This window comes from Bubalus bubalis, chromosome 16 (assembly GCF_019923935.1).
Source record: "Bubalus bubalis isolate 160015118507 breed Murrah chromosome 16, NDDB_SH_1, whole genome shotgun sequence".
NCBI classification, from domain to species: Eukaryota; Metazoa; Chordata; class Mammalia; order Artiodactyla; family Bovidae; genus Bubalus; species Bubalus bubalis.
This window is the reverse complement of record NC_059172.1, coordinates 34460128-34476636: the sequence shown is the minus strand read 5'-3', so window position 1 is coordinate 34476636 and position 16509 is coordinate 34460128. Positions and strand designations below refer to the sequence as shown.

Genomic DNA, 16509 nt, shown 5'->3' with positions numbered 1-16509 from the left:
ATCCCATCCCCTCCTTTCCTCTTTGGTGTCCATATGTTTGTTCTCTACCTCTGTTTCTCTATTCCTGTTTTGTCAATAAGAGCACCTACACCAATTTTTTTCAGATTCCACATATATAAGTTAATACAGAATATTTGTTTTTCTCTCTCAGACTTACTTCACTCTGTGTGACAGTCTCTAGGTCCATCCATATTTCTACAAAGGACCCAATTTCATTCCTTCTTATGGCTGAGTAATATTCCATTGTATGTATCTGATGGACATTTAGGTTGTTTCCATATCCTGACTTTCATAAAGGGAGCTGCAGTGAACACAGGGGTGCCTGTGTCTTTCTGAATTATAGTTTTCTCTGGACATATGCCCAGTAGTGGGATTTCTGGGTCACATGGTTGTTCTATTTTTAGGTTTTTAAGTAAGTCCCATACTGTTCTCCTTTGTGACTATATCAATTTACATTCCCACCAACAGTGGAAAAGAGTTCCCTTTTCTCCACACCTTATTCTGCCTTTCTAACAAGCTTCCAGGGATGCCAATACTATTGTTACTAGTCAGAATTCTCGCACTGTTTAATCAATAGAAACTGATAAGAGGCCAGATGAGAAATTCAGGGAAGGGTTTATTGGGACTTACACTGCAGAACAAGGGACAGAAAACAAGTAACACGTTTCATTGCTTACTCCCTAAAGAGGAGTGAGCTGGCCCCTTAAATGGGATGAGGCTAGAGGCAAGTCCAGGGGTCAGGCCAGAAGGCTGGCATGGGTGCTCTGCCCACCTCTTGGTGGAGCTGTGTGCAGGGATCATGCACAGTGCCCTGCTTTTGCTCTTGACACTTCAGAAGTGGCAGCTGAAGGTTTTGGTCTTTTTGCATCTTGTTCATAATTTGCCACAACTATACATGCATGCAGTTATTTTTAACTCCTTATTGTTTATTTGCATTCTGTTGCTACAGAAGATATTTGTCTAACTGCAAACACTGAAGCAAAGGGTTGCAGGTCCCAGAACCCATCCCATCTCACTGTAGATCTCTATTAATTCCCCTTTTTGAGTAATTATGACTATATAATTTCCCATGTAATTATATCCTCCACTAGAGTCTGTGCATTTGGGCAATGTTACACCCTCAGATCTTTTTCAATAGCATATATTGTGCATACAATGTTTTTGAAAAGATGAATGAATAAAGAATTTTGATGGAAGCACATAAGACATGCTGGAAGCAGAGAGGAATGAAATAAATAGGAAGAATAAGAACAGCTGGAAGAAGTTAATACAGAGAAAATAGGAAGAGCTACATTTCTTCATGGGTGTCCCCCATGGCTCAGCAGTAAAGAATCTGCCTGCAGTGTAGGAGACATGGGGTTCAATGCCTGGGTTGGGAAAATCCCTTGGAGAAGGAAATGGAAACTTGCTCCAGTATTCTTGCCTGGGAAATCCCATGGATAGAGGAGCCTGGCAGACTATAGTCCATGGGGTTGCAAAAGAGTTGGACATTACTTTGCGACCAAACAACAATAACATGTTTCTTTGTCCACTAAAATCAAATGGTTAATGTTGGCCAAGTCAGCAAGGAAGGAGAAACTGCTGTTAATTTGACAAGACTGAATCAAAGAGAAGAGGAGAAATTAGACTTTCACTGGATCACACAGGGCCGGTACACATTGTAGGACCTTAATAGTTTTTGTGAATGGTGGCCCAAACACAGCTTTCATTGATGCAGCAACCAGGCTTTGCTGCAGTTATTACTGTTTGCTTACTTTGAAGTTTATTTCTACAATTTTGACACGTTAGATTGCCTGATTTGCCTCTGGCCTCTTGCTTCTGTCTCAGACTTTGTGTCTTTCAGAACCTGTACTGTTTACTGCCCTAGAAAACTCTCAGCCCTGATTCCTGCTTTCCCATTTCCTGATTCAGGATGACCATCCACATCAGCTGCTATATACATGAATTTTAAAGGTTCTATAACACCCTATGACTCAATATAAATGTTTTATTTCTACACCATTGAGAATTGTCTACATTCACTTCTGTGAATAATGCTGCAATAAATGTTCCCCTACATGAAATGTGGCTGGCATCTCTGATATTTTTCCTTTAAATGAATTTCTAGAAATGAAATATTATGGGCATTTTAAAGCATTGATATATTGGAAGATTCACTTCCATAAAATTTCTGTGTGTGTGCTCAGTCATGTCCAACTCTTTGTGACCCCATGGACTGTATCCTGCCAGGCTCCGCTGTCCATGGAATTTCCCAGGCAGGGATACTGGAGTGAGATGCCATTTCTTATTCCATTCATGAAGTTTATCAAAATATTGTAAAATAGTTCTTATTGTTGTCATTGTTGTGTAGTTGCTAAGTTGTGTCTGACTTTTTGTGATCCCGTGGACCCTGATCTGTCAGACTCCTCTGTCCATGGGATTTCCCAGGCAAGAATACTTCCCAGGTTGCCATTTTCTTCTCCAGGGATCTTTCTGAGCCAGAGATTGAACCTGTGTCTTTTGCATTAGCAGGTGGGTTCTTTACCACTGAGCCACCAGGGAAGCCAAAATAGTGCTTAGCACTATTCCCTATAACAGAGACTGGGACACACACTGTGCAGTATGTTTAAAAAGTTTTGCTGATTTGTTAGGAAAGAGTTTTTACTGTTTACTATAATAAAATGTTGATACTCAATAAGTAATATTTATTGCCCCTCCCTATGCTACAATTGTTTTTGTTTGTTTTTAGTTCTATTCTTTCTGTTTGGATTAACAAGTCTGGCACATATTAACATGGAGATGAATGACATCACAGACTGTGGTATGTTTCCCAGATTCAATGTTATTGATATTGATATTTTTATAACTGCATATGCCTGTTGCAACTAATTTTATTGAGGGATATTTTGCTCAGGTTTTTCAGAAGGTTGGATTGATATACCAGCTGCTCTTCTCCTAGGCTAGTGTGAGAGAAGAGTAGTGAGAAGGGCCATGTATTGAAAGTCTGTGCACCCATGTGTGGATCAGTGTATCACCAGATCCCTGTGTACACACCAAGCTCTGTCACAGAAGGCACACAATACTATTGTAGTAACTCTACTGTTTTGAGAAAAAAGTAACATTTGTGTCTAGAGGAAAAATAATTCTGGTATTGTCAAGTAGTTTTTGAGATCTAGGGCAGCATTCACTGCCCTAGAATTTGCCCAGCCTGGTAGAGGAAATGTTTTCACACGTCTTCAGTTCATTGTGAGGACACACAACAGAACAAAACTTCATATGCAGAATATAAACATACACAGTGACAATACGTTAATATCCAATCTGGTACACAGGCATGAATGCGTGCTATGGGTTTAGAACATCTTGAATTGGAATCAGTGGTAAATGGATGGTCATGTGAAATTCTCTAGCGAATGAGTTTTAAACATGAAAACTCTCCAATTGGCCATGCTTTGAATAGTGGTTGTGCCACTTATTAACTGAGAGACTGAAGTAAGTTACTTAAATCTTGGCAACAGCGTATATCAAAGGACTACTAGATTCTTCTTCCAAATTTATTATCTTATAGTTGTCAAGAGTCACACTGAGCTAAAACCAAGGCATCATCAGCAGGGCTACACTACGTTCTTTCCTAGAGAGTCTAAGAGGGTCTAGGGAAGGATCAATATGCTGCCTTTTCTCCTTCTAGAGGCTGCCCACTTTCCTTAGCTGCCCACTTTCCTTGCCACCTTCAAAGCCAGTAACAGTGGTCAAGTCCTTCTCATGCTGCCATCTCTCTGGTTCTCCACTTTTCAGGACTCATATGATTATATTGGACCTACCCAGATTATACAAGGTAATCTCCCATCTCCAAGACTTCAACTTCAATCACATCTTCAAAATCCCTTCTGTCGTGTAAAGCTAACATACTTACAGGTTCCAGAATAATAACATATTATTATCCAGGTCATCTCTGGGGCCATTATTTTGCCTACGATAAACATTTGGCATAATAACTTTGGCACAGAATACATAATCAAATATTTCTATCATTGTTTTGTTACATTATAAAACACAAAATATTTCAGGCCAAGACATTTTCTGTGGTGAAACAGAGTTGGTGGTAGGGATGGAAGCAGGGAAAATGGTTAGGAAATTTCTGAAAATATCCAAGTGAAAGATAATTGTGTTTTGGATAAGGGAGGCATTTTGGGAAGTGATTAAGAGTGATTGAATTCTGGTTGTGTTTTCAAACATATTGGCATGATTTTCCAGTCGTCTGTATACAGAGTGTAAGAGAGAAATCACAGATGACTTTAAGAGTAGTCCAGAAATGGTGGCAATATTTAAGGATATAAAGGTACCATAAGTAGAGAAGATGGACCTCCCAAAGAAATCTGTGGGTACTAATTACCAAAGACTAAGGAAGATAATATTCACCTCACATCAGACATACTCAGATGTACAATATAAGATCCTCCACATTTGAACACAAGTAGTGGCAGCCCACTCCAGTACTCTTGCCTGGAAAATCCCATGGATGGAGGAGCCTGGTGGGCTGCAGTCCATGGGGTCGCTAAGAGTCAGACACGACTGAGCGACTTCCCTTTCCCTTTTCACTTTCATGCATTGGAGAAGGAAATGGCAACCCACTCCAGTGTTCTTGCCTGGAGAATCCCAGGGACAGGGGAGCCTGGTGGGCTGCCATCTATGGGGTCGCACAGAGTCGGACATGACTGAAGCGATTTAGCAGCAGCAGCAGCAGGCAGAACCCCAAATTACTGTGATTAGTTTTCTTCCACCTAGTGGGATGGGACTTTAAAACAGAAAATAGGTTGAGTTATGCAAAAGTGAAAAAAAAAACCTTGTTTTCTGCCCACCTCAATGATGGACTGAGATTTTTATTTACTATATTCACCAACACTTGGTTCAGGCTCTGTGGTAATCTTATCATTGGTTATCAGTATCAGAAATTATCAACCTGTTTTCTATACTAAACTAGGAGACCCTGAACAGTAAGAATTATTGTTATATTCTTTTTTTTAAATCTCTAGCACTTAGCTTGATGTTCGGAATTTAGGACACTTTTATTACTGAATATGTACAGATGGATAACATTTTTTGTAAGAGAGAGGCTACAAGTGGGCAGTTTAATAAAACAAGACTGCACTTAATGACAGATACTATGGGGTAGAGTATGACTTACATTCACAATAGCTGGTGCATTTTAGCAGTTGGGTATAAAATTTTCATTTTAAAAAAGTCCTCTTTAGAGTGACTGCAAATGAGCATGGAGTTTCTTTTGGGGGTGATGAATATTTTCTAAAATTAGACTGTGATGATGGTTGTTACACAACTCTGTGAATTTAGCTGCTGCTGCTGCTGCTGCTAAGTCGCTTCAGTCGTGTCCAAATTTACTAGAACTTTTTAAATTGTACACTATAAATGTGGGATTTATGGTATGTGACTTATATCTCCAAACTGTTCATATGCGAAATCCTTCAATACAAGGGCACAGTACAAAAAATTACATCAGCCTATAAAGCACATAGCCACAAAAAGCAATTGCATAATGGAAGGTATAAAAATACTATATGAGGCAAAAGAAGCCTTCTGGGAACCAGCATACTCTAGAGACATAGTGAGTGACAACACCACAGGGAATTGGCCGCTCAGTTCTGAGACTGTCTCCAGCCAGTCTGCCAATAAGTCTCCTCATAAGCTCACCCTCAGCTGGATCTAAAGCCTTCCCGGCACTGTGAGTCAGCCCGAGAGGGACTGGAAAACTGCTGTATGGGCCCTGTAAGTAACATTGTTTTGAAAAAGCTCAACTCTAGGCGAGCTGAACTTTCCTGCCCACAGATGAGAGTCTCCTCACCCGGAGCTGAATTAGCCTTGATAATGGGATGGTGGGCTGAGATGGAGGGTAGAATTTACATAATTATTTATTTTCAGAAATCTGTAGAGAAGGGGTGTTTTGTTCTGCCAGGTGTGGGTGGGATATCCTGTTGTTCATTAGTCAAATGACTTAATCAGTTGCTAATACATTTATCCTAGTTAGTGGTTTGGTGCTCAAGGAAACTAAAGAGGTTTTCAGGGGCTGAAAAGCCCAATGATTCTTACTAAAAATGAAAAAATACAAATTTTGAACATCTAATGCATGCCAGGTACTGTACTAGACAGTGTGTGTTCAATCTCACAGAGAAGGAAACCAAATGAAAGAAAGTTTACATTACTTGTAGGTTTCAGTGAGAATAGTTTTTGAGAGCCTGAGCATTGAAATTAAAAAGAAATAGGCTGTGTATGAGACAGCAAAAGAGACACTGATGTATAGAACAGTCTTATGGACTCTGTGAGAGAGGGAGAGGGTGGGAAGATTTGGGAGAATGGCATTGAAACATGTAAAATATCATGTATGAAACGAGTTGCCAGTCCAGGTTCGATACACGATACTGGATGCTTGGGGCTGGTGCACTGGGACGACCCAGAGGGATGGAATGGGGAGGGAGGAGGGAGGAGGGTTCAGGATGGGGAACACATGTATACCTGTGGCGGATTCATTTTGATATTTGGCAAAACTAATACAATTATGTAAAGTTTAAAAATAAAATAAAATTAAAAAAAAATAAAAGGATTAAAAAAAAAAAAGAAATAGGTTTAGAATCCCTACTCTGATGTTCACTAGTTGTACATGATCCTGTAAATGTTTCATAACTTCTTTCATACTCAATTTCTTCATCAGAAAAGTGAATATAATACTGCAACATGGTGTTATAGTAAAGATGAAAAGATAAAATGCTTAAAGAGTACTTGGCAAAGTACTGTTCATAGAGCAGTAGCTGTTGTTATATTTTTGTCATTATCACTATACAAGATCTCAAAACTAGTTGGTGTTTGAACAAGGATCTAAACCCAGATCGGTCACACAATAGACATGCTGTTGGCAATGACTTGGACAATACTGATAATACTATATAGTCTAATTCAGCAGTAAAGCCATCACCACAAACTGCAGCTCATGGCAGTGCAATGGAGAAAGTGCATCACCGTGATCGAAGAGGACAAGAAAATTAGTAGAGAGACTGCAGCTTATTTCCCATAAGAGAAAATGAAGGCTGTGCAGGGACTCAGAGGATGGGTTGAACAGTGGTGACTACACAAAACGTTCGTTTGAGGGAATTTTTGTGCTTCCTCCTAACCATATTCATTAGTCCTCCTTTATTCTTTAAGAACAGTTTCATGTTTTTGATTTAAGAAGATTGCAATGAAATACAACTGCAAGGTTCCACGACCAACCATACTGCTATTACTAAGCCTCCATACGAAATCCTCTTAAGGCTCCAGTTTTTGACATTTCAGAAATAAAATCAATATGAACTTAATGATGACTTGTATATTGAGGCTAAGTGAGTGGATGGTGAGTATGTGTGGTATGTGTGTGCATGAGGGAGGCAGTTCTGAGCAGATGATCTGCTAGAGTTCAATGTCATTTTCTGATAAATGAAGCAAAGAAGAGGGAGCCAGGTTTGGAATGGGAGAGAGGGTAGGATCTTCTTGATTCTTACTGATTGAGCTGTCTTAGAATATATGGGTGGAGCTATCCCTCAGGTATAGATAAAATAGTTTATTCACATTTTATTCACTGGCCCTAAGCAAAGAGCTTTGATTTGTTCTGCAAACTACTGCCAGTTCTTTTCCTAAATCATCAATTTGATTTACTCATTCTACTCCCATGACCTAGTTGAAGCCTAAAAATCTTCTTACAGCTTCAAAGATTCTATTAACTTTTAAAATGCAGAACTTTGGAGAGACCATAATTAGATCTCAGTTTTGTGAGTCATCAGGATATAAGTGCTATTTAAAGCCATGGGAATAACTTATATCACAAGAAGAATCTATGGAGAGCAAAAAATAAGAGGAACTTCTTGAAAGAAAATGATAGTCTTCAGTTTAGTTCAGTTGCTCAGTCATGTCTGACTCTTTGCGACCCCATGGACTGCAGCATACCAGGCCTCCCTGTCCATCACCAACTCCCAGAGCCTACTCAAACTCATGTCCATTGTGTCGGTGATGCCATCCAACCATCTCATCCTCTGTCGTCCCCTTCTCCTCCTGCCTTCAATCTTTCCCAACATCAGGGTCTTTTCAAATGAGTCAGCTCTTCGCATCAGGTGGCCAAAGTATTGGAGCTTCAGCTTCAGCATCAGTCCTTCCAATGAATATTCAGGACTGATTTCCTTTAGGATGGACTGGTTGGATATCCTTGCAGTCCAAGGGACTCTCAAGAGTCTTCTCCAATACCACAGTTCAAAAGCATCCGTTTTTCAGTGCTTGGCTTTCTTTATAGTCCAACCCTCACAATCCATACATGACTACTGTAAAAACCATAGCTTTGATTAGATGGACCTTTGTTGGTAATGTCTCTGCTTTTTAATATGTTGTCTAGGTTGGCCATAGCTTTGCTTCCAAGGAGCAAGTGTCTTTTAATTTCGTGGCTGCGGTCACTATCTGCAGTGCTTTTGGAGGCCAAAAAAGTCTTAAAGACAGTCTTAAAGAACAGCACAATTACAAGACAGGGAACAAAAATATTGTTTGATCACCAGGGAAGAAAATATTATAGAAAAACTGTCAGTGAAGCTAATAAAGGAGACAGTTTCAAAGAGGAGATAGTCAATACTGAGAAAATGTGAAATAAGGGAGAGGAAAATGAATGTGCAAATAAACTTTTGGACTTGGTATTTAGGAAGTCATTGGTGACAGTTGGAGAATGTTCTGAGAGTCATTAGAGAAATGATCTGGATTGTTACTGAGCATGAAGGAATGATAAACAAAAGTATACTGCCTTTCAAAGAACATTTTTGTTATTATAAAATATGGCAGGAAACAGAGAGAAACAGTTTATGTTGTATTTCTCTCACTAGCTAAGCACAAAGGCTGGTTAAGAAAGATGCTCAATCTGTCTTGGTTGAATTGAATGTGTTGGAAAAAATCAATATAAATGTGTGGGAAGCTTTCATTAATAGATTAGGATAAAACTTGAGTATTGTAGAGTGCAGAAAAGGAGTCAATGGTACTAAATAAGACACTAAAGAAGGAAAGGAATCTTGCTGGAGTTAAATTAGAGGAGATGAAGAATTATTTATTTAGTTATTAATAAAATATTTGGAAATGCCTGGCTTCTGATGCTCTGGAAATAAAATCCAAATTCCTAATCTCTTCCATGGAATTCAAGAGATTCATGTCCTAGCCCCCCACCTTCTCGTACTTTATTTCCTATAGCACCCAACTTCACATTTAAGGCTCAGTAGTCTTCCAACAAATTGTATTATATCATTCAACCTCTGCTTCCTTGTTATCTATGTCAAGAACATATCTTTGATTTCCATCTTGAAAACTTACACCCAACCATCAAAACTTTACAGAGTTAAAATTAATCTCATCACTTAAGATTTCTTGGAACTAATTTTTCTTAGCACACAGTCACACACATTCATGTATACTTGTATTCAGAATCTGTCACTTCACATTATTTTTGTCTTATCTGTCACTTTGGAGCATCTTACCTTCACATACTTTACAGTTCAGTTCAATTCAGTCTCTCAGTCCTATCGAACTCTGCGATGACATGGACTGCAGCACCCCAGGCTTTTCTGTCCATCACCAACTCCCAGAACTTGCTCAAACTCATCTCTATTGAGTCGGTGATGCCATCCAGCCAGCCATCTCATCCTCTGTTATCACCTCCTTCTCCTGCCTTCAGTCTTTCCCAGCATCAGGGTCTTTCCCATTTGTCCATTCTTTGCATCTGATGGCCAGAGTATTAGAGCTTCACCTTTAGCATCAGTCCTTCCAGTGAATATTCAGGACTGATTTCCTTTAGGATTGACTGGTTTGATCTCCTTGCACTCCAAGGGACTCTCAAGAGTCTTCTCCAACACCATAGTTCAAAAGCATCAATTCTTTGGCACTCAGCTTTCTTTATGGTCCAACTCTCATATCCATGCATGACTATTAGAAAAACCATAGCTTTGACTAGATGGACCTTTGTTGGCAAAGTAATGTCTCTGCTTTTTAATATGCTGTCTAAGTTGGTCATAACTTTTCTTTCAAGGAGCAAGTATATTTTAATTTCATGGCTGCAGTCACCATCTGCAGTGATTTTAGAGCCCCAAAAAATAAAGTCTGTCACCATTTCCATTGCTTCCACATCAACTGGCTATGAAGTGATGGGATCGGATGTCATGATCTTAGTTTTCTGAATGCTAAGTTTTAAGCCAACTTTTTCACTCTCCTCTTTCACTGTCAACAAGAGGCTCTTTAGTTCTTCTTCGCTTTCTGCCATAAGGGTGGTGTCCTCTGCATATCTGAGGTTACTGATATTTCTCCCGGAAATCTTGATTCCAGCTTGTGCTTCATCCAGCCCAGTGTTTCTCATGATGTAGTCTGCATATGTTAAATATGTAAGGTGACAATATACAGTCCTGATGTCCTTTCCCGATTTGGAACCAGTCTGTTCTTCCATGTCCAGTTCTAACTGTTGCTTCCTGACCTGCATACAGATTTCTCAAGAGGCGGGTCAGGTGGTCTGGTATCCAATCCCTTTCAGAATTTTCCACAGTTTATTGTGATCCACACAGTCAAAGGCTTTGGCATAGTCAGTAAAGCAGAAATAGATGTTTTTTCTGGAACTCTCTTGCTTTTTCAATGATCAAAAGGATGCTGGCAATTTGATCTCTGGTTCCTCTGCCTTTTCTAAATCCAGCTTGAACATCTGGAAGTCCATGGTTCACACATGTACTGTTGAAGTCTGGCTTGGAGAATTTTGAGCATTACTTTACTAGTGTGCGAGATAAGAGCAATTGTGCAATAGTTTGAGCATTCTTTGGCATTGCCTGTCTTTGGGATTGGAGTAAAACTGAACTTTTCCAGTCCTGCAGCCACTGCTGAGTTTTCCAAATTTGCTGGCATATTGAGTGCAGCACTTTCACAGCATCATCTTTTAGGATTTGAAATAGCTCAACCGGAATTTCATCACTTCCACTAGCTTTGTTAATAGTGATGCTTCCGAAGGCCCACTTGATTTTGCATTCCAGGATGTCTGGCTCTAGGCTGGTGATCACACCATCATGATTATCTGGGTCATGAAGATCTTTTTTGTATAATTCTTCTGTGTATTCTTGCCACCTCTTTTTAATATCTTCTACTTCTGTTAGGTCCATACCATTTCTGTCCTTTATTGCACCCATCTTTGCATGAAATGTTCCCTTGGATCTCTAATTTTCTTGAAGAAATCTCCAGACTTTCCCATCCTATTGTTTTCCTCTATTTCTTTCCATTGATCATTGAGGAAGGCTTTCTTATCTCTCCTTGCTCTTCTTTGGAACTCTGCATTCAAATGGGTATATCTTTCCTTTTCTCCTTTGCCTTTCACTTCTATTCTTTTCTCAGCTATTTGTAAGGCCTCCTCAGATAATCATTTTGCCTTTTTGCATTTCTTTTTCTTGGGGATGGTCTTGATCACTGCCTCCTGTACAATGTCATAAACCTCTGTCCGTAGTTCTTCAGGCACTCTATGAGATCAAATCCCTTGAATCTATTTGTCACTTCCACTGTATAATCGTAAGGGATTTGATTTAGGTTGTACCTGAATGGTCTAGTGGTTTTCCCTACTTTCTTCAATTTAAGAGCTCTACAACTAGTGGCATTTCTTTGCCTGTGATTCCTCTGATAGGCACATGACTAGCACACAGTGCCTGGCATGTAGTTGGTTTTTCAAACAGGTAATTTTCCTTTTTTTCAAAAGTGTCACTGGGCTCTGTTTAAAGATGAGGTTTTCTGCCTCTCAGTGATGAGGTCCTGACATCTCTCTGGTTTTCTCAGGCACCAAACCTCCATTATTTTGCTTGCTTTGTACTATTAGTGCTGACATAATCTGGTCTTTTGTATTCTCATAACAATTTTTATTATTCATCATGATACGCTGGATATTGAAATTATTTATAAGCAGCAGCATTCACTCTCCCTTAATTATAAACCCTGTAAGAGATGTTTTGTTTGTGCTATATCTTAGCTTCTAACACAGCACTGTGCCCAGAGTAGGTGCTCAGGAAATGCCTCTGAGAGTGTAAGGCAAGAGCAAAGAAAAAATATTACGAGCTCATTTTGGCTTGACAGTTTCTGGCTTGGAATACTTCATCTTGACATACATAAAATGTAGAATTATTTCAAGTACTGTTTTTCTTGGAAAGACTTTTGCAAATAGCCCAAACCATTTGTAAACAGAATTGAAGTGATTCCTTTTTTAATAATTTCTCTACTTCCAAGTAACCTCAGAAAGTTGTTAACTTCAAAAACTGAGTCCCAGGTTCTATGAAAAATGATAAGAAATAGGTCAAAGACTTGTGGAAAATGAGATGTGAACCCATTATTATAAATTATCGTATAATTCATTTAATAGATTTTTAGTTTATCTTCCTGATCAATACATACTTATTAAATGTAAAAGCTGTTTAAAAAAAAAGATTTTCAGAAATCACTATAGTTATAATTAATTTCAAAAAGTGCTAATAGAACCTGTTAATCTTTCAAACTTTCACAGTTAATTGTTAAATACATGCCAGTTGCGTGAGACAGTATCTATTGATACTTCATTTTTTAAGTATTTTTTAATTGTTTATGTATTTATTTTTGGCTGCTCTGGGTCTTTCTTGCTGCATGTGATTTCTCTAGTTGCAGCAAGCAGAGGTTACTCTCTAGCAGAGGCATGCATTTCTCATTGCAGTGGTTTCTCTTATTGCAGAGCACTGGCTTGAAGTACCCAGGCTTCAGTAGCTGAGGCACATAACCTTATTTGCCCCAAGACATGTGGGATCTTCTCAGACCAGGAATCAAATTTGTGTCCCCTGCATTGGCAGGCAGATTTTTTTTTTAAGCCTGGACCACTAAGGAATCCTGATACTTCAGTTCTATAAAATGATCAAATCCATGGCAGTGCCATGGGAGTAGTATCCAGAAAAAATTTTCCTTTTTAAATAAATATTCCCTTTTTGTTAATTCTAATTTCCCTTATGAAATTTGCTAATATATTCTGACAGTAATTTGATTGGTTCTCTGAGAACAGTCTCATTTTTGTAAACTGGAGAATATGAAGTCATAGTTCACTGATTTGACCAACTCATGTAATTTAACACTCTCTTTTCCTTGAATTTTCCATTAATCAAATTAAAAATTTCCTGTTAAAACTAAGAGATTTATTTAGGAAATTCTTGACCCTGCACTTTGGGTAAAACTGTGTTCTGTAAACTCTTAGGTTCCCTTAAGGAACAGTGATCTTAACATTGGTTACAAGTTCATTGTGGTTCAACCCTCTTTCATATATGCCATTCTAAAAGCTTTGGAATACTATCTCTGTTTTCCCCATACCTGTTCTTCCAATTCATACAGACCTATTTACCCAGGCTGCAATTGTTTATTCAATGAAAAATAAAGTTATGTTCCCCTCCAAAGCAAAGCAGTAAGATTCTATTAGGTGTCTCCTTAGAAGCATGTCTTAACAAAATGGAGAAAAATCTGTTCTTTGTTAATGGAGAAAAGCTAGTCTTTAAAGAAATTGAAGAAATATATTTGAAACTGACAGCATGTTATATCAACCGGGGGCCAGAGGCTTCTGTGGGTAATAAGTCTGTGTTCTAGCTCTCCATCTCTCTAATGCAATTCCAGATGCTGTAAGGATCTGGGCAAGGCTCAAATGACAAGGGTCATTTGAAAGGTTAGGTACTATAGTCACCTGCACATGACCGCACTGATGCCTAAGTCATTTATTATCACTTAATACATGTTATTTTGCATTATAAGTATCTCTCAATATTTTCTGGCTTCCCAAATTATCTGTAAGCTTCACTGCTTTCTCTTCTCTTAACCAATGTAATACTGCTCCTCCAAGGCCTCAATCATTTGTCTCTGATGCCAACTATACAGAATATATTCCAAAGAGGATGGAATATGATCAGCCAGTCTTGGGTCAAGTTTCTTTTCTTAGTTCTGCCATCTCTGCCTAGAGGAAAAGATCACATAATATAAACCTTGCTATCAGCAAAATGCTCCAGGGAAGAAAAACCATGAGCAGGAGCAAATACAAAAAAAAAAAAAAGTATTTTTAAAGCAGTTGAAATTTTGCAATTATTTTATCAGTTTATATCAGCCATTCATATTTACATGGTATATAGATCTTCATCTCTGGTTAGCTTTTGGTTGAATAAAATTATCTGTAATTGGATTGCCTGTTTAAATGTAAGTTTTTTGGTTATTCCAGAATTTCATCTTGGAATTCTGTACTTTTTAATTCATCATGTCAAACTTGCAAAATACCACATCCTCTTCCGTCATTTTCCTGCTGACTGGTGTTCCCTGGCTGGAAGCCTTCCACACCTGGATCTCCATTCCCTTCTGCTTTCTCTATGCAACTGCTCTCTCAGGAAACAGCATGGTTCTCTTTGCCATCGTCACTCAGCCCAGCCTCCATGAGCCCATGTATTATTTCCTCTCCATGCTGTCCACCACTGACCTTGGCTTGTCTGTATCCACTCTGTTCACCATGCTGGGTATATTCTGGTTCAATGCCAGGGAGATCAGCTTTAATGCCTGCTTGTCACAAATGTTCTTTATTAAATTCTTCACTGTCATGGAGTCATCAGTGTTGTTGGCCATGGCTTTTGATCGTTTTGTGGCCATCTCTGACCCCCTCAGGTATGCCATCATTTTGACGGACTCCAGAATAACTCAAATTGGAGTGGCCATTGTCATCAGGGGGACGATAACGCTCACGCCGATGGTAGCACTTCTTACGAGACTGTCCTATTGCCACAGCCGCATGCTCCACCACTCCTACTGTTTCCACCCTGATGTGATGAAGCTCTCGTGCACAGACACCAGGCTCAACAATGCAGTGGGGCTGACTGCCATGATCTCGACTGTTGGTGTGGACTCAATCCTCATTCCCTTTTCTTATGTTTTGATCATTAAGACTATCCTCAGCATTGCATCCCCAGAAGAGAGGAAAAAAGCCTTCAGCACATGTATCTCTCATATTGGGGCTGTTGCCATTTTCTATATCCCATTGATCAGTCTGTCCTTTGTTCACAGATTTGGGAAACGGGCCCCAGCCTTTGTACATACTGTGATAGCTAACACCTACCTGCTACTCCCCCCTGTCATGAACCCCATCATCTACAGTGTTAAGACAAAACAGATACGCAGAGCTGTGATAAAAATTCTCCATTCCAAAGACACAAAGAATCATAGAAACAGTCTGTGTCAGGTTGTTTTATCAATTGAAAAGTGAATCTGGTGATCGTTGATGCCAAATATGCAAATATTTAAAATCAAAGATGAAATATATTTAGAAAATCAGCTTGACTGATCCATTTATTTTACAAATGAGGAGATGAGACATTAGAATAGGAGGAACAAACAGCTTTAATGTCTAGAATTTCTCCTCCAATGACTGCTTATTCTAAGCTGTTGTTTATCCTGCCAGTAGTCTGTCTCTTTTTACTTCATCCACTTCTCAGCAGGTAAGATGACACAGTATGAAAAAGTCACTCCTTTTTGAGAAATAGGTAGTATTTCCTAACCGTACTAATAATCTTAACTAATATTTATTATTTCCTTTGACCAGTCATTGTTCTGTTTTTTACACATATTAACACATTTTTATATTCGAAACAAAATGATAAGATAGTCACTCAGTATTAATGAGAAAAACTGAAGCACAAAAATGTTAAGTAACATGCTTAAACAGCTAGTAAGTAATGAAGCCATATTTCCTTTCCACCTGCAAACTGACTTCCTTCAGGGTCCTCCTACTCTTAACCTTAATTGTGTATGTAGTATAAACAATATATGTATTTATATAGCTATACTGTATTTATATGTAATATAAACATGTATACACAATATAGCATATAATTATATGTGAATTGGATCCCCTAGAGGAGGAAATGCAGCCCACTCCAGTATTCCTGCCAGGAAAATTCCATGACAGAGGAGCCTGGTAGGCTACAGTCCATGGGGTCGCAGAGAATGGGACATGACTGACCATCTGAGCAGCAGCGTACATAAATTAACTAACTTGTACTGGGGGGACACAATTTAGACAAACAAACAAAAAAATAAAACTGTATTCTCTAGAAATTTTCAACCAATTAATCAAATAAAAGCCTAAAACAAAATCCTCAAACCTCACAAATGTATTTCTACCTGATGTTCTTTCCCAGCTAAGTATATTCCAGAATTTCTTTCTGACCTCCCTCAACTTTCTGCCCCAGCAGAAACTAAAAAGTGACTAGAATTGCAAAGGAATTACAAGTTGTATTATCAGAATTGTTTTAATTTATAACATTTATTTCATGTATGGCTTAATCCAGCAAGTTAATTATTTTTTCCAACCTGGGTATATCCAATAATTCTCAAAAATTTAAAGTGCATGTTTCAATGATACATGTATTCACTCAGTAATCACTCAGTAATGGTGGGCCCTATAGCTGGTATCAT

The 16509-nt window shown here is 38.7% G+C and overlaps 1 protein-coding gene and 1 long non-coding RNA gene across 2 annotated transcripts; both read left to right on the top strand.

Moving 5' to 3' along the window:
* The first annotated feature begins 2721 nt into the window (after window positions 1-2721).
* On the top strand, window positions 2722-7336 carry LOC123329601. The gene is made up of 2 exons (XR_006545154.1): window positions 2722-2800; window positions 7194-7336. It is a non-coding gene; the product is annotated as an uncharacterized LOC123329601 (long non-coding RNA).
* Window positions 7337-13659: 6323 nt separating this feature from the next.
* LOC102408555 (olfactory receptor 51F2-like) lies at window positions 13660-15828 on the top strand. Its single transcript, XM_006062030.2, has one exon. The coding sequence runs from the start codon at window positions 14306-14308 to the stop codon at window positions 15296-15298; it is 993 nt and encodes a 330-aa protein (XP_006062092.1). The 5' UTR covers window positions 13660-14305; the 3' UTR covers window positions 15299-15828.
* Window positions 15829-16509: the final 681 nt, after the last annotated feature.

Excerpts from the sequence above, each read along its gene's own strand:
- LOC102408555 (XM_006062030.2), top strand. The coding sequence starts at position 14,306 with ATGTCAAACTTGCAAAATACCACATCCTCTTCCGTCATTTTCCTGCTG.